Source organism: Anopheles ziemanni, chromosome 3 (genome assembly GCF_943734765.1).
Source record: "Anopheles ziemanni chromosome 3, idAnoZiCoDA_A2_x.2, whole genome shotgun sequence".
Taxonomy (NCBI): domain Eukaryota; kingdom Metazoa; phylum Arthropoda; class Insecta; order Diptera; family Culicidae; genus Anopheles; species Anopheles ziemanni.
In genome coordinates this window covers 67,977,900-68,003,753 of record NC_080706.1, presented here as the reverse complement: position 1 = coordinate 68,003,753, position 25,854 = coordinate 67,977,900, and the positions used below count along the sequence as shown (strand labels likewise).

Genomic DNA, 25,854 nt, shown 5'->3' with positions numbered 1-25,854 from the left:
CTCTAAATTCTTGGGGAAATTTTTTGTTCGTTGATTTCGGGGGAAGCTCTGTTGAGGTTTTGAGGAGTGGGAAGTGCAACGTGAAACTCTTTTTCTATCTTTCTACGCAAACCATTTGTATAAACATAAGTGGAAAATTATTGATCCGACTTAATCACTTAGCTTTGATGCCATCTTTTTCAAGATTTTAAGTAATTTATATTACGCCACTAAACTCTAATTAAATGCAATTAATTTCACTTTAGAATACTTTCTAGAGGGCAAGAGGATAGAGCAGAAACGAGGAAATTTTTGTTTCATGAAGTGCGTATAGCTTCCTTCTACTTATGTACAAACGAGAAATGGCAAAAGTGAGTCAATTTGTTTTAAATACCGAAAGAAATGCTTTGAAGTTGTTTTCCTCTATTTCATATAATAATCATTCGTTGGGTTTGACGAAAAAGGGTCTCCCGGGAGGAATACAAGTATTTACCAAACGGGAAACTCTTATTAAATGCAATGCTGGTTCGATGAATTGTTGTCCCATTACACACGTTCCACGGGAACCGCCTGTTTGTTTGCATCCACCCTTTTACGGTGTCCTTGTTTTCTTGACTTCTCTTTAACGGGTAATAGTTCTAATATAAGTTAGCTATAATAGCACGATTATCGCTCGAATAGGCAAGCACTCCAACGCCGAACTGCCGATGCTGATAAGCGGAGGGTAGAAGCAAAATGTATCTCGAACGCGTTGTGCTTGGACGAGTTTCAACACCAACAAGCGGTTGAGTTCTGTGTTTTTGTCATTATGGCTTTTTCAATGAGAGTATGTCTATATCGTACTAGTTCCTTTGAAGATGAATCCCATGGATACAAGAAGATACCATCTTTCCCTGGCTGGTGGATGGACGCACTTTCCCAGCGTTATCCCAGCGAACTTACTAGTGGGCTCGCATCTATTAGAGGGTGATGTTTAAAGACTTCATTCACGTTCAAAAAGCGAACAATATTATGTATGCTTGATTAGATAAAGATGTGGTAAGATGGTAGTGTGTGTGTGTTTCATGATTTTGATGAACGGTTGGTTAATTTATCGACGATATTGATGATGGCCGGCATATACTGTGCTTTCGTTCGGTTCCACATGTGGGCAGTGTTAAGAACTGGCAGTATCGATGTTTTTTCAAAATGGATAATCGCGTGTAGATTCAGTAAGAATTGTATTCTAGTTTAGTAAACCCTCCACTACCTCACGTTCCTGATGCCACCACGGGTATCCTCTTTTTCCTTCTCCTTTTCCCTACTAGCATCTTCCTCGAATGGGAGCAAAAGTTGTGTGTATAAATATTTGCGGTTAATAAGTGTATATAGATGCTACCTAACTTATCCAATACGTGCGATTCATTTATAATCGAACCATCCTCCTGTTGCGTTTTTGTCCCTTTTATTTCTTACTGTTTGCTGCTGCCATTCCGCGATAATATACGATTTATGTATAAAGGGGTCGGCGTCGAAAGCAGACGGGGTTCGATAGTAAGTCTTGCGTAAGAAGTACTCGCTGGCTGACATTGATATATTTAATATAATTTTCCTTCCTGGAAAAAAGAATCCTTTCCAAACGACACATTATTACTTTTACGCATTTTCCAATGCAAAGTCCTGTGTTTCGTTCACATAATTTCTAAATAATCTCTTCCATCTTTGGCCCGTCTTAAACGGTAGCAATTTTTACTATACGCTCACTGTCAAACACTTCTTGGATCTAAAGCTGGCTGTAGACGTCACATATTAATCTGTGCAGATCTTTGACGTCTACAGATTTCCTTTGTTCTCTCGTACCCATCGTCTGTCAAACATCCCTCCAGATATCCCGAATATCTCGAGAGATGTTGGAAATAGCTAAGGAAAGGCTGTAGACGTCAAACATCTGTGCAGATTAATATGTAACGTCTACGGCTTGCTTAATACTTGTGAACTCAAATTACCATGGCAACGAGAAATATATCATTCGTTGCTGCGTTAATTTGAGTTCGAGATTTAAAAGCGTTTGACAGTAGTTAGTGAAAGTTGGTATCGTTTAAAGAGGGCTTTGGATTCACTGTTTTTCACTTGGGGCGCGAGATCGCGTTTCTCCGTTGGGTGTAAATGCTTCATTGGTAGACTTGGCCCTTCGCTTACGCGGAGTTAAATGCAATAAATGACCGTAATATAATATTATCAATGATAAACTGTGTTCGTTCGCTAGCTGCGTCGTTTTCCTGCCTTTTCAGCAGCAATAAGTTATAATACAAAAAAAGAGATGCACCAGAATAATACCTCGTTGTATAAGATTACGATTCAGTTAGATGTGGCCACCGCCGGTGCACGGTGAGTGCTTGATTGCTTGATTTGAGAACGACCGGGGGTCGCTTCAATCCGACGACGGTTCCTTGGGGTACTCGCTCTGTAGGCAGTTCCCGATGGCGACGACCAGCTGGCTAAATGAGGGACGCTCTTTCGCGTTCGCCGACCAGCAGGATGTCTGCAGTGGAAAGAAAGTTGTTAGGTTAGTTTATATTTCACTACTGCTCTTCAAACCACGTCTCTACGTACCAAAATCTTGTGCAACGCTTCCGGCGTACTTTCGGCCACCTTCCACTCAAGTTTGCCGGTCAGGGCACCGGAAATCACCTCCTCATCGGTAAGATCCTTCTGGGGCAGCTCGATCGCGTTGGTAAACAGTTCCCAGACGAGGACAGCGAACGAGAAGATGTCGCTCTTGATCGAATGGTCGTCCTCCTGGAAGCACTCCGGTGCCATCCAGCGTACCGGTAGTAGCTGGTTCCGGTGCTTGCAGTACTCCTTGCTGTACTTGTCCCGTGCCAACGCTGGTAGTGAGATCTTTGCCGAAAAGTCACTACTGATGATGCAGTTCCGTGTCGCCAGGTCCCTTGAGAAAGTGAATATTTACGTATTAAAGGGGTATTCTCGTCTTGGATGTCCTTCAACCTGAAAGCTAATTGTTCACTTACTTGTGAATAATGCGAGCCTTGTAGATCGCGTCCATTCCGCGTCCAATCTGGTGGGCGAGGGCGAGAATCTGTGGTATGTTTAGTGGCGGCGGTTTGGAGGCGTCCTTCTTGTCTACGGTTCCGTTCGGCGGGGTGTTTGGTGACGTTGCCAGGAGGAACTGCTTCAGATCGCCCTGTGGAATGATAAAGGAAAACCTTATTAAACCCGCGTCCCTTTTTATTGATGGTTAGTTCGACCTTACCCAATCGGTGTACTCTAGCAGAAGGTAGTGAGGATCCTTGTCCCTGCAGAGTCCAAACAGCTGCACCACATTACGATGCGATACGGTGCGGAAGAGTTCCAACTGGCGGCGGAACTCCGAGCAACAGTGTTCGTCCTTTACCTTCGTCAAGGCCTTCACCATCACTGGCTTGTAATCGTTCTCGGGTCGGATTGCGTTAAGCTCCTCATTCGATGGCTTCCGTCCGACACTTTTCCGCTCGTTCTCGGTACTAACCTCGGCGCTACCCCCCGGACCAACCTCATCCCCCGTTACGGGCTCCTGTGTGGCGCTTTCCTTCGGTGGCGGCAACCGGCAATCGTTCTCGCGGATCTTTCCAATCAGTACATCACCAAAGTCACACTTTCCGATCTGCAGCAGATCGACCACGGACGCCCGCGGTACGGTCAGCTGCTCCAACAACGATCCACCCGATCCGGAGGACTTTTTCGACTTGTTCGAGTTGACCGTGTCGTCGCTTTTATCGCCACCGTGCTGCTGCTCCTTGCCTCCGCCGGCCGAGCCGTTCTTCAGCTTTTTGCCACGACCGGACGAAGAGCCCGCGGTTCCATTTTCACCCGCACCGGCAGATGATTTGTCCGGCAGGCACGGTTCAATCTCACAATTCTTCAAATCGACGTCACCTCCACCGTTCTCCTTCGATGAGCCGAGGTTCAGGCGGGCCTTGCGAGCCGCTCGACGATGCCGGCACCAGATCATGAGCCCCACAACGAGGATGATGTACGCGAACGCCACCGACATGGTGATCAGGACGGCACGAGTGATCAGGAAACCGTCCTCGGGTGATTCTTCTGGCATTGCGATTCCGTCAGCCGCTGCAAATGAACAAGCGAACAATTAAACACATTGCAATGAGACAACGTTTTCAACCATTTGGAGTTAAAATGATGTTGCTTTGGAGTTAAACAATTCATAATCGATAAATAATAAAACCAATCCAATTACGCCAGAAGTAATTGATTTTGATGATTAAGACGTTTTTACATGTCATATTTTGATCAAATACAACCTAGTAACTTATAGATTTATCTTTTTAACACTAGAACTACCGGACCAGTCTGAGTTGAGTAATTATAACTTTACAATCTTTTTTTTTTAATTTTCAATATTTTCATAAGAATTCAACTAATGTTATCTGAAGTGCAAATGCTGATAATAATATTTAAAATATAAACTAGCCTTTCCTAGATGTGCCTTTCAACCACGAATCATTTCAATTATTTGCGGTAGAATTACACTCGTCAAAATCATATCAGAAATAGCAGAAGTTGTTTGAATACTTTAAACTCATAGAATCGTAACTTATGAGAAAACATAAATTAAATTTAAAAGTATCTTGGAATTGGGTAATACAAATGGATTCTTGCTATTTCTGGAGTTCTTGGATTCTCAATCTTCATTACGAAACAATTCGGGAGGTTTATTGAAGTTTCTTAGAAACACTTCGCGAGCTACGAAATGAGGGACAAAAACTTACGGCGCACGATGAGGTGAACCTCTTCCCGCTTCAATCCGGCACTGTTGCCAATGGTGCACCCGTACCGTCCCTCGTCCTCCAGGTGTACCTCGGTCAGCACGAGTGTGCCGTTCTCCAGTATCCGGTAGCGTTCCTCCTCGGCAGTGGCGTTCGTCTGCGCAGCCGGCGCGTGCAGGTACTGCAGGTCCTTGTCCCACTGGATGGTCGGCCGGGGGTCACCAGTCGCAACGCAGTGGAACTGCACCGTACCGAGCTCGGCCACCTGTGCCGAACCCTCCGGAGCGACTTCGAACTTCGGTGCGATGACCACATTCACCGACACCGTCGCCCGGATCTCGCCCTGGCTGTTGGTGGCCACGCACGAGTAGTTACCCCGGTGCTCGGCGGACACGTTGCGGAACACTAGCGTCCCGTTGACGTCTTCGATCGATTCCGGCAGCTCGCCCCGGTCCAACCCGGACGTCCAGTGAACCGTCGGGGTCGGTCTGCCCTGCACCTTGCAGTGAATCTTCGCGACCGAACCGAGCTCCAGGTTCTTGGTGGTTGGCGGCTTGGGTGTAAAGCGAAGGTTGGCTGCAAAGGAGGAAGAAGAGCGCAGGGTATTAGAGAGGTATCATAGTTTGGGAAATTACAAAAAGAAAAGCGGCTTCAAACAACTGACGTGATATCTGATATCTCAAGAGAAAACCGAGATATGTGAATCAGCACTGAGTAAACAACTTTAGGTAAAACGGTACCATGTGCATTGTTTGCCCATTTGAACCAGTTCAATCTAAAGCTCTAGGATGATTTCAAAAAGTTCTTCACGAAAAAGATTTCTTCTTGAAAGATCCATTATTATTCTACTAAATCCCTCTCTACCGTCTTCGATCTCACGCGGGTTCTTATACTTATCAGGGTTTGATTCAAAAAAATTATTCATACATTAATTCACAATTTTATCTCCAAACCAGTGGACACCCACCACTGGAGACCGACGGGTTCGCAAAAGGCTTTGATGTTGCGAAATGGATTCACAGAAGCAAACATAAAAAAGCAACACACAGGAAAAAAAAGAACCCGCGGAACGAAACATCCGTCGGGATTATCTTTGCCACCCATCCGAACGAACGACCCGTCGTCCGCCACCAGCTCCACACTTACAGATGATTTGCAATTCCGCCGGCATCGAGGTAAGCAGAAAGTCGCTCGCATTGTTCGTTATCTGGCAGTCGTAGCTTCCTTCGTCGCCGGCCACTGTCTGGCCGATCACGAGCGATCCGTTCGTCCGGTCGATGTAGATGCGGGCTGCAGAGGAGAGAGGAAGAGAGAACCATGAAGCCATGAATGAAACGGAATGGGAGGGGGAGGAAGAGATGAAGAATGGCCACCACGGTGTTGGTCACGCGGAAACTTTCTCACTCGCCGCTATCCGCTTTTGCGCCGAGCAGAATGGCGAATCGGATGAGCTTATGCTTATTAATGGTTTGGCTTTGGCTTCAGCCGGAGTTCTGAACTTTTGAGTTGCCTGAGATTGGTCTGTTTATTTTTGATATCTTTTCCTGTCTGCTATTTAGCTAGATTTATCTTTACTAGAATGAATTACATTAATGGAACACTGTTAGTAGTGTCGCTAAGAAAAATGACTGTATTTTCAAGTCCGTAACACAGCTTTTGGATAACACCACTCCACTATTTTTACTATTGTTGATTTTTATCATCATTATCATTCTCATCCTAATAATTTAAGTATTAATGTACACGAGGAATCCTCGTAATTACTTTCATCGTATAGAAATAAGAGTCATGAAAGTAACTTAAGAGAAAAATCACATTTAAATAAGAGTTTAATTTAAACTAAAGTGGAAACAAATATTAGAACAAATACAAACTAGCTTTAAAACTAACTCCCGCATATTATACTATCTCGATTTTTCGAAGCAACAAGTTCGAATGAAAATGTGATGTGATGTTGAATACGCGAAAAAGGGTGATCAAAAATGGAGAAAGGTGTGATAAGAATAGGAAAACACATTTGAATATAATAACAATCAGAATTGCTAGAAATTAATGACGTTAGCATTACAGCGGGTTGTTCTAGAAACTAACAAGGGTGAGGATTATTTTTACTGCTGTACGGCACAAGGAAATCTAGTTGAAAAGTTCCGGATGTTAGAGTTAACATAGAATTGTTTTCCAAATTATTGACAATATCTCCTTGATACACTTTACTTTATGAAGTATTACCAATATTACGTCTTTTTTATGTTCATTTCAACAGTTTAACAATAGAAGAAAACCAAAAAATATTATTGGTCCTAGGATAATTGATGAAAGATTGAGGTTTGAAAATTCCGGGTTTAAAAAACATTAAAAAATGCCTTTCTTTACATTTGTTCATTAATTTATTTTAAGACTTCCCGGTAACTTTTCGTCCAACGCAAACACTTACCATCATCCCGGAACATGGACGAGGAGCTGCTGCTTTCGGTGGTTCCGTCCAGCGTGTCGTCCTCCATCGCATCCCCGCCCGTGTTATCCCACTTCCGTATGACTTTCCCATCCTTCCGCCAGCGCAACACAAAGCCTCCCCGACCTTCCCCGGTCGCGTCGCTGCCGCTCGGACGAAAACCGCAGTTCAGCGCGACCGAAAGGCTTTCGTTGACCGTCGTGGCCGCGGGGTGCAGAACGATGCGGAACGGGGCGGCTGAAGCGTTTCCAGCGGCGGGAGTGGCCCCGGTGGCCAGCTGCAGTTGGGCGGGTGCCGGTAGCGGCGGTTCATCGCTCTGGAACGAGGCCGATTCGTCGTCCGGGTTGGTCGGTTCCGGCTTGGGCTGAAGGCTAAGCTGCCGGTCGCCTCGCTTGCCGCGGCATAGCAACAGATTGCGGTTCTTGGAGCAATCGATTTTTCCCTCGCCTGCTGGGTGGAAAACGGATCGAATTAAATGATGCCTTTGCGGGGGAGAGGGGGGTTTCGTGCCACCTACCATGATAAGCCGTGCCCGGTTTCAGCTTCAGACGATAGTTTTTCACACTCCGCAGCGTCAGCCGACGGGTGCTGCCTGTCCCGGACAGGATCGACAGAACGCAGCTGTACACGCCATTATCCTTGGATGATGCACTTTTTATGTGCAGCTTGCGGCGCTGCAGATCGATGTGTGGTGATTTTGTCAGTTTCATCTCGTTCCTGAATGGGAAAAAATGGGAAGCCAAAGAGAGAAAAAGAGAGAGATAACGACGGTTGCATTAAAGCCGGGTAAGCTTATCTAAGAAAACACAAAAAATAACCGAACAGTTTTCCTTTCTTCCCGCCGTACGTCGTCCACGTCCCCAAAATTCAAAATTCTGTCTGCGTGATCCTTATTTTCTTTTTTTGGTGCCTGACTGAGACACTTTTCCTCGCGCTTTTGTTCGAAATACGGACGACGGAAAAGTTCCGCCAGCGAAGGGCAATGCATTTTCCCGGGATAAAAATCCACATGCGCATACGGTATTACGGTGATATGGGGTTGCACGTCCCGCACGAGAAGACAAAGTGCAGTGTCGTGCAAACCACCACCGCCACATGTCAATGTCCTGTGTTTCGACGTCGTATTGCTTCCTTGGTTTTAAACGGAAGGAGACAAAGGAAACACAATGAGCTTCGAAAACGAATGACCGAAAAGGTGGTGAAAACCTTGCTGCCGGATTTCCTTCTATGGCATTCTTTCTGCATTGGAGTAAGATGTACTATTTGAACTTGTGGTAGGAAAGGTAATACATTTTTAATTTGACGTCTGTTAATTTTTATTTAACCCTGGGAAACATTTGACTATCACTTGTTTTTATTATTATGGCTCACCATTGCACAATGGCCATTTGCCGGGATGGAAGTCAGAAATCCAACTTACGTATAACGTTTGCCAACCATTTTTGCTTTCAACTTCAAGATCAAACTAAGAACTAGCCAAAACATTGAACCTCTGCATCCAGCCAGTTCTGAGATTCATGAGATCAAAGTCCAATGTTGCGAAAAAAACAGAGCAAAAATTTGAAACAAATCAACCATTTTTATAACTCTTGCAATTTTGATCCTATTTTTATGCCAAAGACTTTATTTTATTTTAGGTATTTTATTTGTCTTCAAAGGAAAATATGGCTTTTGGTATCAAATTATAGCACAAATATGAAACAACTTGCCTTGCCCCCCTTGGGGATACAACAATAGAATACTGTAGTAGAATTAACAATAGGTTCAGTGACATGTAGTCACCATAGCATATAGTGCCTCCTTGCAGGATTGGCTGGAATTACTCTTTTACAAATTTCACACAAAATAGTAATACAGTTCGCAATATGAAACAACAGAAAAATATTTTTATCTTGGTATTTACTCCAAAGTGGCCATTGTGCTTTGTTAAACACTATATTTAACTTTGTGCAATGGTTCCATGCGTCCTCTACGGTCCTACATTATCAATTATTTCATACGAAAGCTATTTGACCAACAGTTCATAACAAAAAGGGATTAAAAATGCAATACTATTAATAACCACCGGTGGCGTTATGCAACCCCACACGGGGGTGGTAATTTGTATAATTAATTACTCAATTTGCGGACCAACCTTTCGACATTCCCGTGCGGTTTGGATCATCATCATTATCATATCGGAGGAACAATAATACCCCATCGAACATTTCGTGTTTCATCACTTCAAACTGAAGCACAAGTAAGTAGGAACTGCTATGGAAACCCTTCACGTGATCAACGTATATTACCATTTTTTAAAGCATCTGCCCGGCGCGATTCGACAGATTATTATTTTTCCTACCGATTACACACCGAACACATGTAATCAATGCACTCGTTTCGATCGATTGCCGACAATGTTGTCGAGCGTCCGCTTGTGGCCACGGTCCACGGAAAATGGGAAAGCAGGGAGTTTCCGTCTGGCATTGACTTTTTTTTCTCTTTCGCATTTCGGCATCCCTTTTCAGCCACATTTTTTATCCTCCATTTCGAAATAATACCGGTTCTTCAGGGCGAGGGTGGGAAAAATAAATGAACCAGACCTGGAAGCTTTGAGAGTTCGAGTGCAAATTTAACACACAAAATAATGCAATTCCATTCCGCGGCATCGGTAGAAACGAACAAAAATAAAAATAGCAAAAAGAAAACATGCAAAAACATCCCTAAGCCATTCCTGTTCCGGGCAGAGACTTCCAAAGGAAAAGAAAAATGGGTAGAGAAAAACAAGAAAGAAAAAAACCGCGATTCCTTCCACATAACCTCACGACGGGCCACAACATTCAAGAGAGTTCGTCGTTCCGGGCAGGATTCTTCACCGAAAACCTTACCTGTACCACTCCACGTGCATCTCCTCACCATCGCCGGCGACATTTTCCAGCGCCGAGTGACATTTGAGTGAAATGCTTCCGCGCTCCGAGTCGTGCTTGAGCAGCTGAACTACCGGCGGCGAGATTGCTGTGGCAAAAGAAAGGAGAAAGGAATGGTAAAGAAATTGTTAAAGAAGGTGGGAATCGTTGGCAGGAGAAGCGATGGTTGGTGGGAGAAAATATACCGCCTCGCAAGGGAAAAATAATTGGTAGTTATTAGTGTGATACGGAATTCGCGAAATTTTAATGACGGAAATTATTTATTTGTTTCTGTACTTTCGAAGTTTAATACTTTCGACCTTTTCCGTGTGTGTTATGTTTCATTTCCAGAGTCTAGTGTAGAGTTATACATTTTCACATTTATAAATAACAACCATAGTATTTTTTATACTTTACCATAGTTTTTCTTGCGTCTAAAATATGAGTTTCCCTCAAACAAAGCTGAAACACTGCTGCGGCTAACGAACGTACCAAAGTTAAGCACCGAACGTGCTCGATTAAGCATAAGTTAATCGAATCTAGCAACAAGACATTCCCCGCACGGCCGGAAAAGCTTGAAAAATGGTCCAAAAGAATGTGTCCTCCGCAAAAGATACATCCTTACGGTGATGTGGAATTTCGTGGGATGAAAAAAAGAAGAAACAAAACCACAAACGAAACCGAACTAAATCAATAAATAAGGAAAAAGAAAAACTTAACTGCGCGCTCCAGGACTCTCGACACAGTTTGAGGATAATTGGACTTGAGCTTCCTGGGCGAGGAGTGATCGGAATTGAAATGATACGGTTTAGGTTCGGTCGTTTATGTGTGTGTATTTGTTTAGATTCCTTTTGTCTTCAACCTTCATCGATAATGCGCCAAATGGTGACCCGGCCGATCTTCCGCGGCCTTCCGAGCTCTACTCTTTCCGGGAGGGAGGCGATAATCACCCGGAAGATGGGCAGGGAGGTGGGGAAACAATCCCTCCCTAATGGACCTCTAAACCCCCGGTCCTCCGCTCCCTGCCGCCATCGGGATGGTGTTTATCTCCGGCAATATCCGATCCATAATCCACAAAAAACGAAACGGGAAGGAGTGGGGAGTATCCGCCAGCATCCGCAAGTTTATGCGCTTTGTGTGCCGGGACTTTGGAAAATCCCGAACTTTGCCGAGACCCCGGGCTTTAGGGGGGAGGGAACCGACAAAGACAACCACCGGACAGGACAGAACTCCAATCCCGACTTTCAATCCGGCAAAACTTTTTCCAGGTCATAAAATGTTACGAGAGTTTCGCTCGCTTTTCCGCCGCCGGAAATAGCGAAGGGATGAGGAGATGCCGCCAGACGTCGGATGGCGTTGGGCAGCTCCGGTATCATCCTGCCGCTTTGGGAGCACTCTGGAGTGCAAGCAAGGAAAGCAGTGCGAAAGAACGTGGAAGTAATTGGGTCGTGAAGACCGATCGCCGGTTTACGAGTGTATATATCGAGGTATATTTCGTCCAGACTGGTGCTTCTTTACACCGATGGCTCGTTTTAGGACTGCAGTTGTGTTAAATCATCCAGGCGTTTTTGGTCTTTGTTCCGAAAGTCAAGACATGTTGAGTAATAGAAGCTGAAACAGCTAATACGAACGTCTCACAGTGGATTACTTGGGGATAGACATGTATTGGAGTTGGGACTTTAAACGATTATTTTTGTTGAAGGATAGGAAGGTGTAAGATACAATTACTGAACCTTGGCTGGTGAAGCTTAAGAGGGTCATTGAGGTTAGAATTATCTTCTAAAGTCCAAGAAAAAAGGCATAGTCACATAGATCCTACATTAAATGTCCAAACGAATTCTTCTGTGACATAAATTTATCCACAATCTTTCAATTAAATTCCTTAGATACCATAATCGATAATTGCCTACAAGTTCTTTATCAGGTTGTCCCATGTGCTCCCGCATCGAGAGTACAATTTCACATGACGACGAATGCATCCTACCAATAATCACCCCGGCCCTAAACTCCATCGATTGGGATTCCTACCGGAAGAAATATGGCGCAAAGTTGTAACAGAATGAAATGAAATTAAATTCCCCAGAATGCCCATGGAGAAAAATCGCACAAAGAAAACCCTGGCCACTTCTGGGCACGCGCCCCCCGTGGGAACCACTTCTGTAAGAAACCGCGCCCAACCCAATTCCCAATTTATGAGGTTTTATTGGAGTGGTTAGGAAAAGTTTGCCACTTTCTCGCGCGGGGAGCGTCCGTAACCGGCGGGTTGCAAAGTTGCGCGAAAGTTCGAACGAGGTCAGTTCAGAGTTTCGAGACTATTTCAGGTTCATTACAACACGCCCTCCAACCTCTCAGTCAAGCGCCGTCGATTGCCAGAAAAATCCGAACGGCCTTTAGTAAGGTTCGGGAGTAGGAGGTAGTCCAATCGGCATGGCACCGTAATTGAATAAATAAAGTTGATTTCAGCGAAACGAACAACGAAAGATTTGTGTGATTGAATGGCATTCGTTTAATTACCCTCTCCGTTGTTCGGGGTGGGAAAGGAAGAGCGCTTGGTAGAACGTGACTTCAGAACTTCCGGACATTACGGACGCTCTGGAAGAAGGATTGGCCCTACGATAGGGGTTTAATGATGCGGAACCAACATTAGTTGCTAATGGTTAGGTGGTTACACAAGCAGTTGTTGGGCGAAGCTAATTTGAACTGAGTACTGGAGATATGGTATTAGAGGAGTTCCTTCAAGAATTACCAATAAGAGAAGATTGATACACTTCAATAAATTATTCTTTACAGGAATTCGAATTGATAAGCTGCGATGTGGCCTATAAAGCTTTGTTCTTGGATCTGAAATAGAATGCTATGAAGACACATTTTGCCAAATTTAAAAAAAGCTTCTTGTAGCTATATCTTGGCCTCGAATCTAAAATACTTGAAGACACGTCAAAGACTTTAAATTGATGAATTTTTCCGCATTTATTTAACTGTAGTCCACTGATTTATCCTTTCTCCTTCTTCAAACTAGGCCAGGGTATGTCTTTCTGTGTGTTTCTTCCTGATTCATGCCCTCTGAAGTTGGACAAAATTTGCGGATCACTGCTTAAACCCGTGTAATGAATCAAAGAGCTTATTGTACAAGAACTGGCATCGATCAACGTTATGGCCACGATTCTTGCGGTGGAAAATTGGAGAACTATTTGATAGCCGAAGCAAACCGAAGCTCACCGGGTTATTCCTCCTAAAACGATGTTATTAATATGCACTCGGTTGATGCAACCCCAATCCTTTGATGCTCGAGCGGACCAATCAAACACGACGACGACACACATTGTCCGAGTCGGTCCAAAGCACGGGATGGAATCACGTCGAGTGTCATAAATTAAAGTCCAGATGCCATCGGACGGACCACTTCTGCAGCTATGCGCCACCCCGCGTTTTTTCGTCCCTGCCCTCTGCCGTTCCGAGCTGATTCTGGGAGGTAGCGAAAGGTTATTCAACCGCCGCTACGGGTAATCCTTCGATATCAATCTTCAGCGCGGGCCACTGTCGTCGCGATTTGCCAAGCAGATACACAAACACACACGCCGTCTCCCCGGAGCGTCCTGGCCTCTGGGCCCGGCCGGCTGTATCGGGAGTGCCGAGGACCCTGAGCGAACTGTCGCCCCGATTCTGCATACGTTCTCCGCAGACAATAAAGAACCCATAAATCTCCGGTCGACTCCTCTCGGACCAGACCGCTTCTCACCCTTGGGGAAAGCCGCAATCCAAACTTGGTACGCCGTGGACTCATACGAAGGGTCGCACGGCACTTGCTGATATGTCGGTACCTTGCTTTTCTCCGCCTATCAGATCTCCACCGCAAGATTGTCTAGCTTTGCCTTTGCCGTTCTGCCGTACTTTGGGAAAGTAAATCCAGCGAGGCGCATTATGCCATACGAAGCACATACCCACATTTGCCTTCGGATATTCATATCTTTGTGCCTCTCATGTGCTGGAGCGCAAAGGAATTGACCCGTGTTGGAGTATGAAACAACGAAAAGAAAACCGAATCGCTGGAAACGCATCCATCTTTTCTGCCAAAGTCGAAAGAAGAACTTGAAAAGTGTACGATGTCAAGGTACAGTTTTCGCCTTGTGGAAGCCTTAAGGAAAGTTTCCCATCTTGGGACGCATAATTTTCGGGCGTGTTTTAGGAAATTACTAATTGCACTGACGGGTTTCTCTCGTAACTCGCTAGCGAAGATCTGGCCATCTTATCCATGTTGAAAGATCTAGCGAACGTCTACTATATAGAGTTACATTCCGCCTGTGCTCCAGATATATTCCGTAACGCTGTAAAGTTCCGCGTTTGCTGTAAACCACTTCACCAGATTCTTCTTCAAGAGCGCAGATATGCAAATACCGGGTTTTCACGTGCGTAACGTCGCCCTCTCGCCCAACATAATGCAGTACTAATTATGGTGCACAAAAGTTTACCCCTCGCAAAGGGGATTGTCTTCCACCTACAGAACGATGGCCTTCCACCTACTTGTCTTCCACTCGACACATCCCGGTTGTGGACATTTAGCTTGAAAGTGGAGAAAACTTGCTAGACATTGTGACCTATGGAGAGCAGAAAAAAGAAAGCAGGAACCCGGGAAGTAGGAGCGACAAACTTTGCAGACACTCTGGTGCGCTCTGGCGACCTATGGTCGTGCAACTTGTGTAAGCTTGTTCGAGGGCTTCCGACGACAACGAGCGCCCCTCGTCGACGGGGTGACAAACAACGTCCTTTTGCTTCTTGTTAGGAATCGGGATAAGCAGCTGCTGCGCCTTTTTTCGATGATGAATTTTTCATGTCGAAGTAGTTTTAAAAGCGGTGTACATAGTATCAGAAAGACCGCACCGTATGGATTGGGATTGAAAGTTTCGATGGCTTTTTATTCATCACCGATCATGGAGGAGTTGAAGTGTAGGCAACCGAATTGGCTGCACGTCGATGAAGTTGGGTTTATTACAAGTGTTAATTTTGCTGTACCTGGTTGGTGCTTCGAAAAGAAGGTAGCTACCCAAACGAACACACTATTGAAGTGTTTTTGTCGAGCTCCGGAGTGCTCCAGAATACAGTTTGAAGGACCTACTCAACAAACCTTTTAGAAAAAAAATATAATTAGAAGCAAACAAGTGGAGAGTACTCGAGCTTCCTGTCAGATATCAGGAGTTAAAGTTGTATTTTGGTACACACAATGTTTGATAGTTTTGTAGTACACTTTACGTAATAACGAACATCAAATTCATAAGGAAGAGTAATTCACCGGTTGCATAGACAAAATAAAATTGTATTTGATGGATCCAACTCCTGCCCTAGCCAAAGGATGCACTCATCAAATTACTAGCGACAAACAGAACAATCGTGCAATCTCTTATCTAGCGTCAACCAACGCCGTACACACTGCTTCCGCTATCGCATGTGTTGTTGCACGTAATCGTTCAAAGGAATTACTTCCAGTTAAAGGATTATGCAAGGATTATGCTTCCCTAAACGGAAGGGCGTACCCAAGGCGAGAAATTTTACCAGAGCGTTTACATCATCTCCAACCCCTTTGTCTCTCTATTTTGGAGCACGAGATGATGTCATCTAGCCGGTTCTGGAGGGAAAGCGGCAATCAGTACGGTGTTTGTCTGCATAAAGATAAAACACTTCGCCACTACGCACCGATACACAAAGGCATGGTGTTTCTTCTTCCCCGGTGTAGAACCTTGGATGGGATAGAGGACGAAGGCATGGTGGGTCATTGCTTTTGATGTCGCCTGGATGGAGTGAAGAGTTGCTGATGAGCATGAAGAAATGAGTAATGTGGCGATGACAACGCAATTCGTCACACCTCACTGTGTCTGTTTATACGTTGGTGGTGTTCTCCCGTCGGAGTCGGAACAATAGTTTACTACTCCAGTGCCTCACACTGACGTCGGCGTTGCTTGACACTTCCGAACGTTCGCGATAAGGTCCTTCCGGAATGTGCGTTGCTACTAGGAGACTCTTTATTATCTTCTACAGTTGACTTCTTCAGGCAGTCGGGTAAAATGAGATCTTTCATTTAATTACTACGCCTACATTCCCTGATGTTTTGTAGGTTGCTTTGGATGAACTCATCCGAAGAATCCAATTACTTTAGAACTCCCCAAGTAGGATGCGCCAACAAAAATTGCGACATTGCAAGGAACGCATCAGTCTCCTCTCATTCTCGGTATATCACGTATGTCACTCGAAAGTTGAGGAACGTGATGGGAGAACGGACATAAAAATAATTTAGCATATTTTTCCCACCTCGTCAGCTTTCGTATGGTTCTGGAGTTCCCGTTGGTGTCATAATGAAAAGTGAAACTATCGCTCTAGAACAGTGATGTAGAACTCAGTTGACCCCGCCCAAAATAGGTTTGCGGGCAAAAACGGTACATTGGTTAGAATTATGAAAATAGGCTCTTATCAGTGTGTTTTTAACTTAAAAATTATGGTCTACTCTTTTACATTTGTAGTGTATTATATTACCTCTTATAAATTTGCTATAAATCATAAATGATATTACATACGCTCAGCAACCAGTTGGCTGTAGTAATTATGCCCTTTTACTTATCTTAACTCTCTACCAAAATGCACAATAGTGTAAATTGACGGTGGTTCAGTCCTCTTGCTCGTATGAAATTCACAGTTCGTGGAACCACGTTCACACCGCATGTTTGACACGTCTGCTTTAGAACCACGCAATTCTGTCCCATATAGACCCGGGATACAGATGTTTCCGGGAAGGTGAAGCAACAACAACGTGCCACACAAAATAAATATGCACAAACCTAAGGTGGACGTGAGAGTGCATTTTTCCATTTTGGACTGACTTTAATCCCTCCCCATATTTCACATTCTTTGTTTGTTGCAATATGTCTCTTTTATGTCCTCCCTTCGGAAGGATGTTGTCTTTGATGAGGGAGGATATGTGCGTAGCCTCACTTTATAAAACTTCGCCAGTCAACGACGCTTTTCATCATCCGGTTTGTTGCAAGAACGGTCGGTTGGAGGACACAACACGATCATCCTCGAGGACGACAATGGGGATGAGGTTATTGTTTTGTTCCTCCACAAGGTGTGAAACATAAGTAACGCGTTCACACATAGCAGCACACTTGACGACGAGAAGCGATCAAACAGCGTGAAGAACAAAACAACTGCAAAAACCCCGAATGGTTCGTGCAAATTATTGAAGGACTCACAGGATCGTGATGAGCGAGAGGGTAAACGGTAAGTAAGTGCGAAAAGAAAGAGTGAAAACACACAGCGGTTCGTCATTATTGGTATAAAATGCATAAAATGCAAATGCAGTGCCGCTGGGCAAGCAAGGTGATGCCGGTGACGGCTCCCCGATGGCTGATGGCCCATATTTATGGGCGCAAACATGGTTATTTGCGATGGCATGTTGCTCCAACGTTGATTACAGTGTTGGACGCTCCGTTTGCATATGTGTAAAAATAAATTTGCCATTGTAGAAATTTATTTTATCCATAAGGCTTAAGATTGAAAGTAACAGAGAGCGCGACTGCTGCTGGTTGATTTTTCATGTCAAATAAAAACCAATTGGAAGCTTAGGATGAACAGCTATCGAAACGAAGGTGTCGGAAAAGCGGTAACATCCGAACGCGACAGCGACACCGCCAATATTGGGTTCACGGGATAAACGGGCGGTTCCGTGTTTTTCCCCGTTCCGTTTCCGACAAAAGGTAGAATGCAGAATTTGCATATGCAAATCGATCCTTTATGCTCTCTACCAGTAGCCCTCCCCCTTTCTCCTTTTTTCCCCCACCGGGGCCGGAAGCGCCGGGATCGACACGAATTTGACGCGCGACATCGATGGAGATGGCAAAATGTCGTTAGTCTGGAGGCATCGGATCGGAAGCATCGGCGTCGGTTGGATGCAATTTTGCGAATGCATTGTTCATTTTCCTGGACAGAGGAGGCAGACGTCAGACGTTTCAAGCGGATCCGGAAGACGAGGAATTATTACTTTTTTTACGCCCTCCCCAAGCTCGTATGTTCTCGTTTCGATAAATTCCACCGACCGGGTGTGGAAAGGTATGTTTAATCAAGCACAAACGAATCCTTTGAAATGAAGGTTTTCATTGTGATTCTTTTCACTTAAAGCGTGCACTGTGCTTTCAGAACGGTTTTCCTGTACAGCGCAGGACTGCAATTTTAATGCAGAAAGGAACGCTGAAAGGAAAAATTCAGAAAGCGATGAAAATAAGTGCCTTTTCTTTCTTACAGGGGTTTTTAAATCATATCATAACAGTGGAAGTATTTATTATAACTGCAGCACATGAGATTCCAACAGTACCAGTTGATTTTATAACCCAATCATGTTTCTTATAACCCACACAACACACTTGTACGTAAATCGAAATACAACTTCCAATAATCGTATATCTATGCAATATGATTGAATCGTAAATTATGCTAAAATAATGCCTATACGTACAAAAGTGGAGGCGCTAACCGTACATTGTTCAAAATGTATATGTTTAGCCGTATATTTTCTAAGTCGGCATCATATACGACTTACGATATACATCAGCCGTACATTGTTCGTATATCTATACGTATGCATAAAGAAAATCGTATTACATTCTTATTCGGCATCATATGCAACAAAGAATATACATTGCTCGTAAATTGTCTATGCATACTGCGATTCCGATTCGAAATATACTAATATGAGATTCAATTTATTCAACTTAATACGACTTCGTGTTGTGTGGGAACTCTGTCAGATGAAATCAGAATCGTAGCAATATCAACTGCTATCTATAAAGTTGGTATGGCAGGTCGAGCGATGTACGTAACTAGCATGTATAAACATATATCGCACGAATGAGACACCATGGTAGTTCAACAGATCAGGTGGGTTCGTCTCGTATGAATCGCTTCGATTTCATTTGAAAACGAAATTTTTAATCAAGCTGATTAATTTTCATGTTAACTGCATGTCATTATTTTAACTTTTTTTTTGAGAGTTGTTTCGTTCCAATGAAAGCGAAGAGCTTCATTCGATATGAACCCTCCTGTTATGTAGATTCATCTTGGGCTGTCATTCGTGCGATATACTTTTACACTCGCTAATTGCGTACTTCGCTCAAGCTGCTGTACGAAGAGGATTATAATATCAACTGCTTTGATTCTGATTTCATCTGATAAAGTTATAATAAACATGATCGCTTTATAAAATCAACTGACGCTATTGGAATATCATGTGCTGCAGTTGGAATAAATACTGCTACTGTTATGATATCATCTGAAAATCCCTGTATTTAACTCTTATTTGTAATAAGTTTGCAAACATTTTTCAGTCTATAAATGACATTCTGCTGTCCGGTGAATTTAGAAATAGTTTAATGTTCTTTTAATGGTATGTCAAGGGTCTCCGATTAAGCAATCCCAACTAATTAAAGTGAAGAGCATGGGATTCCTCAGCTGTTTTTCCTTGCTCCTAGCATCGAGTGTCAAACTTTGGGACACCATCGGCTTCAGCTTGTCTTCAACACGAGACAAAACGAGCGATAATAAACACGGACTGGGTCACCATTGCATTGCTACGTTGCCGCTTAGCCTGTCCAAACCGTTACGATAAGCTTGTAGTGGCAGGAACCGTCCAGAGCCCGGGAAATCTCCTCGAGAGCAAAAGCAAAACAGGATTCAGTCCAAGGAAGAGTCTTGCAAATAGTCTCACGCCTCAAGAGACAAGACGCCCACCACGAAGGGGCTAAAACGTTGCGGGGATGGAAGTCATTATTATCTTCCGTCAACAAGGAAACCAAATCCCGTCTGATGACCGTCTGGGTAATGGCCGGCAAAGGAGCTTCGTATGATGCTGGATGTTGAAAATGCTCGGCTGGCTTCCTTTGCTATAGCGAAGGATTTTCCTGCCCTTCCGTGGGCTACATTCACTTTTTCCCGGTGGGACGAGGCCCGGAGCCACGAGAGGGTTAATTAAGAGTAACTTTTCACCCGTCGTCGGTTCCGTTTTGCCCGGTCGGAACCGAAACCGGGGAGGGAAGCCGTTCTCTTAAAGCGTCGGGAAAGTTTTTGGGAAAGCAAAAAAAACGACACGGAAATCCAGCAGAAGACGGTGGAGAACTATTTCCGAATGGTACTTCTTTTATTTGGGTTATCAGTAATGTGTGTGTGGTGGAGAGTTTCGTCAGCATCAGGCTCAGCTGGGCTTCCGGCGCTGGGAAACCTCCGGCTAATTGGCCTGCTAAATGACCAATTAATGCTTGCACGGCTCAAATGTGAGCTTGCATGCCGAAAGGATTGCGTGTGATTTATCTCGAACGGCTTTTGGAAGGCTTAAGGGATTATATTAAATCAGGCGTAAGTGCCACGATAAATAGCCTTTCGGCATGGAAGGTGACATGACGGAAATAAAAACAATATATAAAACCGATCGTTGAAGTGGTAGATATAATTTAAATTTAATAAATAAAAACTAACATGTTAAAACACCTTCGAAAAAACTGTTCATAAATCAAACACTTTGCAGTGAAAATAGAAATATAGAAAAGAAGCATACAATCACATTGAACAACGAATTCCATCATCACACTTCGATAAAGAAACTTCATCGTTCTCGAAATCATTCGACTGCTGAGGGATTCACTGATGAGATAAAACAGGATAACCTAAAATAGTATATTTTCGTGGCCCCAGCCATTTCCAATTAGTGCGAGGACTCGGAACATGTCGGGAGTAAATTTTTCCTTTTCCTACGAGCGGAAAAACCATCTCAAGTTGATCCCGATAATTATGAGATGCCCTTGTTTGCCCCACAAATGAGTACACATCCCTTTTATCGTTTTCTCCGTCCCTGAGGAAACACGGACACAATAGGAAATTCATATTTATTCCCGAACCGCCCTTCGACAACCAACAACATCGCACAACCCGATGGTGGAGTCGGTGAGCTCTTGCCTGTCGGTACGTAATTAACCCATTTTCGCTAATCACTGGTACTTTTCGGGATTTAGGGAAATGGCGGGAGGATGAAAAAGGACCCGGCAAGAAGGTGGCCGGAAGGGCAAACAATATGGTCTCGGATTTCCATCACCTTTTCCAGCCCAACCCGAATGCTAGTTGGGGAGGAAAATGGATGCCAGTGTTTTGGTAGAATGTTGAATTCATTGAGTGGAAAAGGTTCCAAGTTGGAGTGTTTATCAATTGGACCATCCCGTCGCTGTTGGAACAAAATCGAACCAGGTTTCATCCATGAAAGATTGCAGTTGAATTGTATCACTAATTACATGTTGAATGTGAAAAGAAAAACGATTCTAACGCATGAATGCAAATGACCATCAGCCATCGGCGTTGTGTACAAAAATGAAGCAGTGGAGGACTTTCAGATATAAAAAAATATCAACAGCTTCACACATAAACGTATGTATAACTTGACCAAATGAAAATGAAAAAGCGACCACCAACGTACCCGGTTGGTTTCATTTCACATGCATCAAGCGGATCAACAACCGGAACACCGTAGAACAAGAGAAGAAATCAATTTCCGTTTCATTTAAATTTTTTCGAAATGCGAAACATTGGTTTAATAATTTCCTCCTTTTCCGGAGCCAACGAGCAAATGTAGAAAAGGAAAAGAATATGTGAACTAATTATATATTGGAAAAACAGTGCTAACTTACTTAAAATACTTATTGTACCGTTAACGAAATGGATTCATTGTATGTTTGTACTATTGTTTAATTGGTTGATTTAGAGACAAAACTAGGTTGATGTCTATAGAACAATAAAAACCAAGAGTGCCATAGTCTGGAGAAAATGTTAAAAAGTAAAATTAAAAACAGTATTGTTTTATCCAACTATGAACAAAAATAATTTCTTGATAGTCATGTTTTGTAGCAAAATCTACTGTTTTTTTTTTGTTATTACAAAATAAACCACCAAAGGTGTAATAAAAGGAAAAGCAAAATGCTACAAAATTTCTAAGAAATCAATTCTATCATATGCGTTGTAAGACAACGACTAAAAATAAAAAACAAAGACATTTTTTGGAACATCAAAGACAAATGGAAAAGCTTAATACTACAAATGTCTAAGAAATCAATTCATTATTATACGTTTTAAAACAAAGACTGCAAGTAAAAAATATAGTGTCTTCTAACTGAAAAAGAATGAAGTAGATTTCTGGTATTGTCAGAGCGATCTGAAGAAGAGTGAAGTAGATTTCTGTTAGTGACATTAGGCCCACACTAGGCATGTTTGTGCATAATAGCATTGCAATCAAGCCTTAAAACAAATTGGAAGCGTAATTTATTTGCAAATACCACTAAAACCGACCTGTCAGCTGCGTCGCCAATGGCCCTTCAAGCGTTGTTTACATGCATTTCCATGACACTCTCATGCAAGCCCCTCACCCTTACAGCGATAGGAAAATTGAATAAATCTTACTAACGAACAAACACATCGCTTTACGGGCACCGCGAAAAATCGTCTTCCTAACGCTGGCAGGTTACCACCGACTCCCAGCAGTCGCGAGCACTTGACGCCACCCGTTCGGAGTGCATCAACATGCAGTCGCAACAACGGCAAGCGCGAGCGGTCATCAAAACACCGACAAACGCGACATCCGCCCCGGCCCAAGAAGCCAAGAAGCCACTTCAGACGATGCAAATCCGAACGGATGGATGTTTCGTGTCGCTTTCTCCCCCCACTTGACCCCCCACCATTCCCGCCCACTCGGTGTCGGTTGCAGATTGATGCACAGGAGTCGGTGCCAAAGTCATCGCCAGCCAACACCCAACTCCAGGACGCGTTTGAGCGCGTCGGAACATGGCCCGGCTTTTAGGGCAATGGCCAGGGCGCAACAATCGCCGCCAGAAGACGTTTGTCGGTCCCTTTTTGCCGCTTCACCCGCTTCGACGATGACGCTTACAAGGAAAAGCCATCGCACTTACCCACATGCACACCAACCTGGGAAAACCGTGCCGCCTTCGACTGCGGGTGTCGTTACAAGAAAATTGGAAATGATTCATGGAAACTCCCCAGGACTACGTGTTTCCGCAAACCCTCCCCCGCCCACCCAAAATGTAAACGTTCGCCCCAGGCGACATCTTGCCGGGCCGAGGGCGGCTTTTCCTTCACATGTGCCGTCGCCGAAGAGTGCAAGTGACATATCGATGAATAGTCAAATGAGCTTCGGCGCGGGAGGAGAAGGTAAAGGCGGCAAGGGGAGGAGAAACGTGTCAGCAACGGCGGCAGAAGCGCACATTTGCATGCCATTAAATTGAAACGTTTCTGCGGTGAATTGTTTGTCGCGAATGTGTTTACATCATCGGCGGCGCTGCACTTTGTCGCACATTGGTCGCGTTTGAGGCAGTCCCGGTTTGCCGATACGCCAAACACAGGCTAAATTTAAAATGCGAATTCGCTTTATGATCTGCGAAAGGGATGCCAAGACAGGGATAAACAGTTATCAATATGATAAGAAAACTTTCATCATGTGTTAGAAGTAACTTTCTTTAACTAAATTGCGTAACTCGAGTGAATTGTTATGCTATAAACGCACTTTATTAGATGTCAAATAACATTGGTTGATCTAAGCTAGTACGTGTATGCCACCGAGTTAAACACCACAATGCTGCCTTCTTAGTTGACATACGTGTGCATGCACATCAAAAAATTATACGAAAAATCATTCAAAAATACGAAAGAAGAACTTTAAAACATACAAAAATAATGTTTTACTGTTCTTAGAGTTTTATAATGTAGCATAACCACACTCCCTTTATTTATTCCCTGGATTTCGACAGGAGACAATCCCAGATGGGTTAGAGACAAAGTCAGATGAGATAGAGACAACAGTCGATGAGATATTTCAATACCAGATGCTTTAGAGACAACAGTTCATGAGTTTTTTTCAAAACAAGATGCGTTGGAGACAAAATCACCCGCTTTCGTGACAAAGTTGGCTGGCAACGCCTGTAATGTAATGGAGGCATCATTTATACATTATTTTCGTCAAATTATTCTCTACAAAGATGGAGCAATAATATTATTAACAGAATTTAATTTACGACAAAACGCAAGCAGCAAAATTTAAGTAACTTTAAAAATTACTACTCTAAGCCCTCTCTTCCAAGTTTATTCATCTAGTAAACGGTGAATTTAAAATTGAAATTGAATGTAATAAGTTATAGGGATAAGAAATAAAACACAGGGCAATGTGTTTAAAATATGATTATTTTAAAATTGCCCGTTATATACCTACTGTGCGGCATTTTAAGTTGAACAACCTCCGTGTATCCTGCAACACACCGAAATTGGAGCGTTGTCTTTCCTTTTTTTCACTTGCTTGCATAATTTCACCACCCGGAAACGCTAATGGAAAGGAAAATTGAAAAATAGGATCACGCTGCCCATTGCCCTCGATTGCACTTCTAGCAACAGAATAACAAAAACAAAGACGCTCTGTTTGAAGATTTTCTCGGCTTTCTATTTATTTCTTGTTCTTCACGGCTCGGAACGTTATTTTCTGCAACTTCCCACTTTGACCGGGCGTGTGGAAAAGCCTTTTACGGCGGGGAGTAGGTAGCTTTTGTTGAGCTGGAAAACGGAGCTGATGAAATAAGTTGAGCTTCTCGCAGTGCTATCCTTTTTCCGAACGACTTTGGAAACTGGCGTTCGAGGATGTGCAAAAGAAAATACCGACCGTGGACACAACTTTTTAAATGAATCTATAAATAGTTGCAGGCGCGGAAAACGGAACGCCGAGGGAAAAACTAATCGAAACTTGATGCCGGCCGGTTCTGTATCGGATCGGTTAATCGTTCGAGTACGAGTGTTGCGAGATAGGAAAATAAAACTTTGCGTTTGCGTAGCAAAAAAACGACAAAAAACAGCAAACTCGCCCAGAAACCTTCCAAAGTGTACGGTTGCTCCATTCGTACAAAGGTCCTCGTACAAATCGTTTTCTTTAAGGAGCTGCTAAAGTTTTCCTACGAACGAAGCAAGTAACTTTCTTCTGAAAAGGGTAGCATTTGTACGTTGCGAATGTTGTTTGTTTGTACGTCGAGAATGTTGTCTTTGTTAACTTTCCCGCTGAAATGCTGTTTAATTTATCGAAAAAAAAGAAGAAAATGAAAAGAACATACACACTTCAATGCTTTCAGTTTAAAATAATCTTAACCAGTCGAGAGCAGCGCAATGAAACGGTAGGAAAATATAATCCTGGTACAAAACCGCAAAAATTTAGAGGATGGGGAAGGATAAACCAACGAGAAAAGTTTCGTTTGCTTGCACAAGGGTCCTGAAACTTCAATAGTGTTGCCCAGCAGCTCGCACAAGGGAAATGAAGTGGTGAAATAATTTCCGAGAACAATAATTCACTACATGAAACAAGTAGTTAATTGAAAATAATAGTTGGAAGTTCGTTCCACAACACCATATCCTGAAGATAAAATATCTAAGGAATTGTCGTTTATACACAAAACTATACTATTCCAAAAAACTTTTACTCACTGTAAACATAACAAACAGTATTTGAATATTTAAATTTAAAACTTTGAATCAATCCTCCTCAACAGTTTCCCTTCTGGAAGGAACAAGCTTGTCCCCTGGCTAAGAAAATAAGTTCTTGTGGCCTTTTCAGCTTGTGGCCGGTGGCTTTTCGTTGGCTTCATTGCGCATATGAAAATTTACAACCCCAAAGTCTCATCTAGTCAGCGAATGTCGGAGTCCACACGAACCG

At 43.5% G+C, this 25,854-nt stretch overlaps 1 protein-coding gene across 1 annotated transcript in view; it reads right to left on the bottom strand.

The window, feature by feature from the left end:
• Positions 1–2,165: 2,165 nt before the first annotated feature.
• LOC131285328 (tyrosine-protein kinase-like otk) overlaps positions 2,166–25,854 on the bottom strand; it is a 57,129-nt gene continuing 33,440 nt past the window's right edge. Inside the window, exons 4-12 of the mRNA XM_058314181.1 lie at positions 10,065–10,191; positions 7,715–7,914; positions 7,180–7,644; positions 5,892–6,035; positions 4,749–5,321; positions 3,233–4,086; positions 2,991–3,163; positions 2,572–2,908; positions 2,166–2,500 (exon numbers count right to left, since the gene is read on the bottom strand). Of these exons, the coding sequence (XP_058170164.1) occupies positions 2,390–2,500; positions 2,572–2,908; positions 2,991–3,163; positions 3,233–4,086; positions 4,749–5,321; positions 5,892–6,035; positions 7,180–7,644; positions 7,715–7,914; positions 10,065–10,191 (2,984 nt within the window). The 3' untranslated portion in view covers positions 2,166–2,389. The remainder of the gene's footprint in view (positions 2,501–2,571; positions 2,909–2,990; positions 3,164–3,232; positions 4,087–4,748; positions 5,322–5,891; positions 6,036–7,179; positions 7,645–7,714; positions 7,915–10,064; positions 10,192–25,854) is intronic.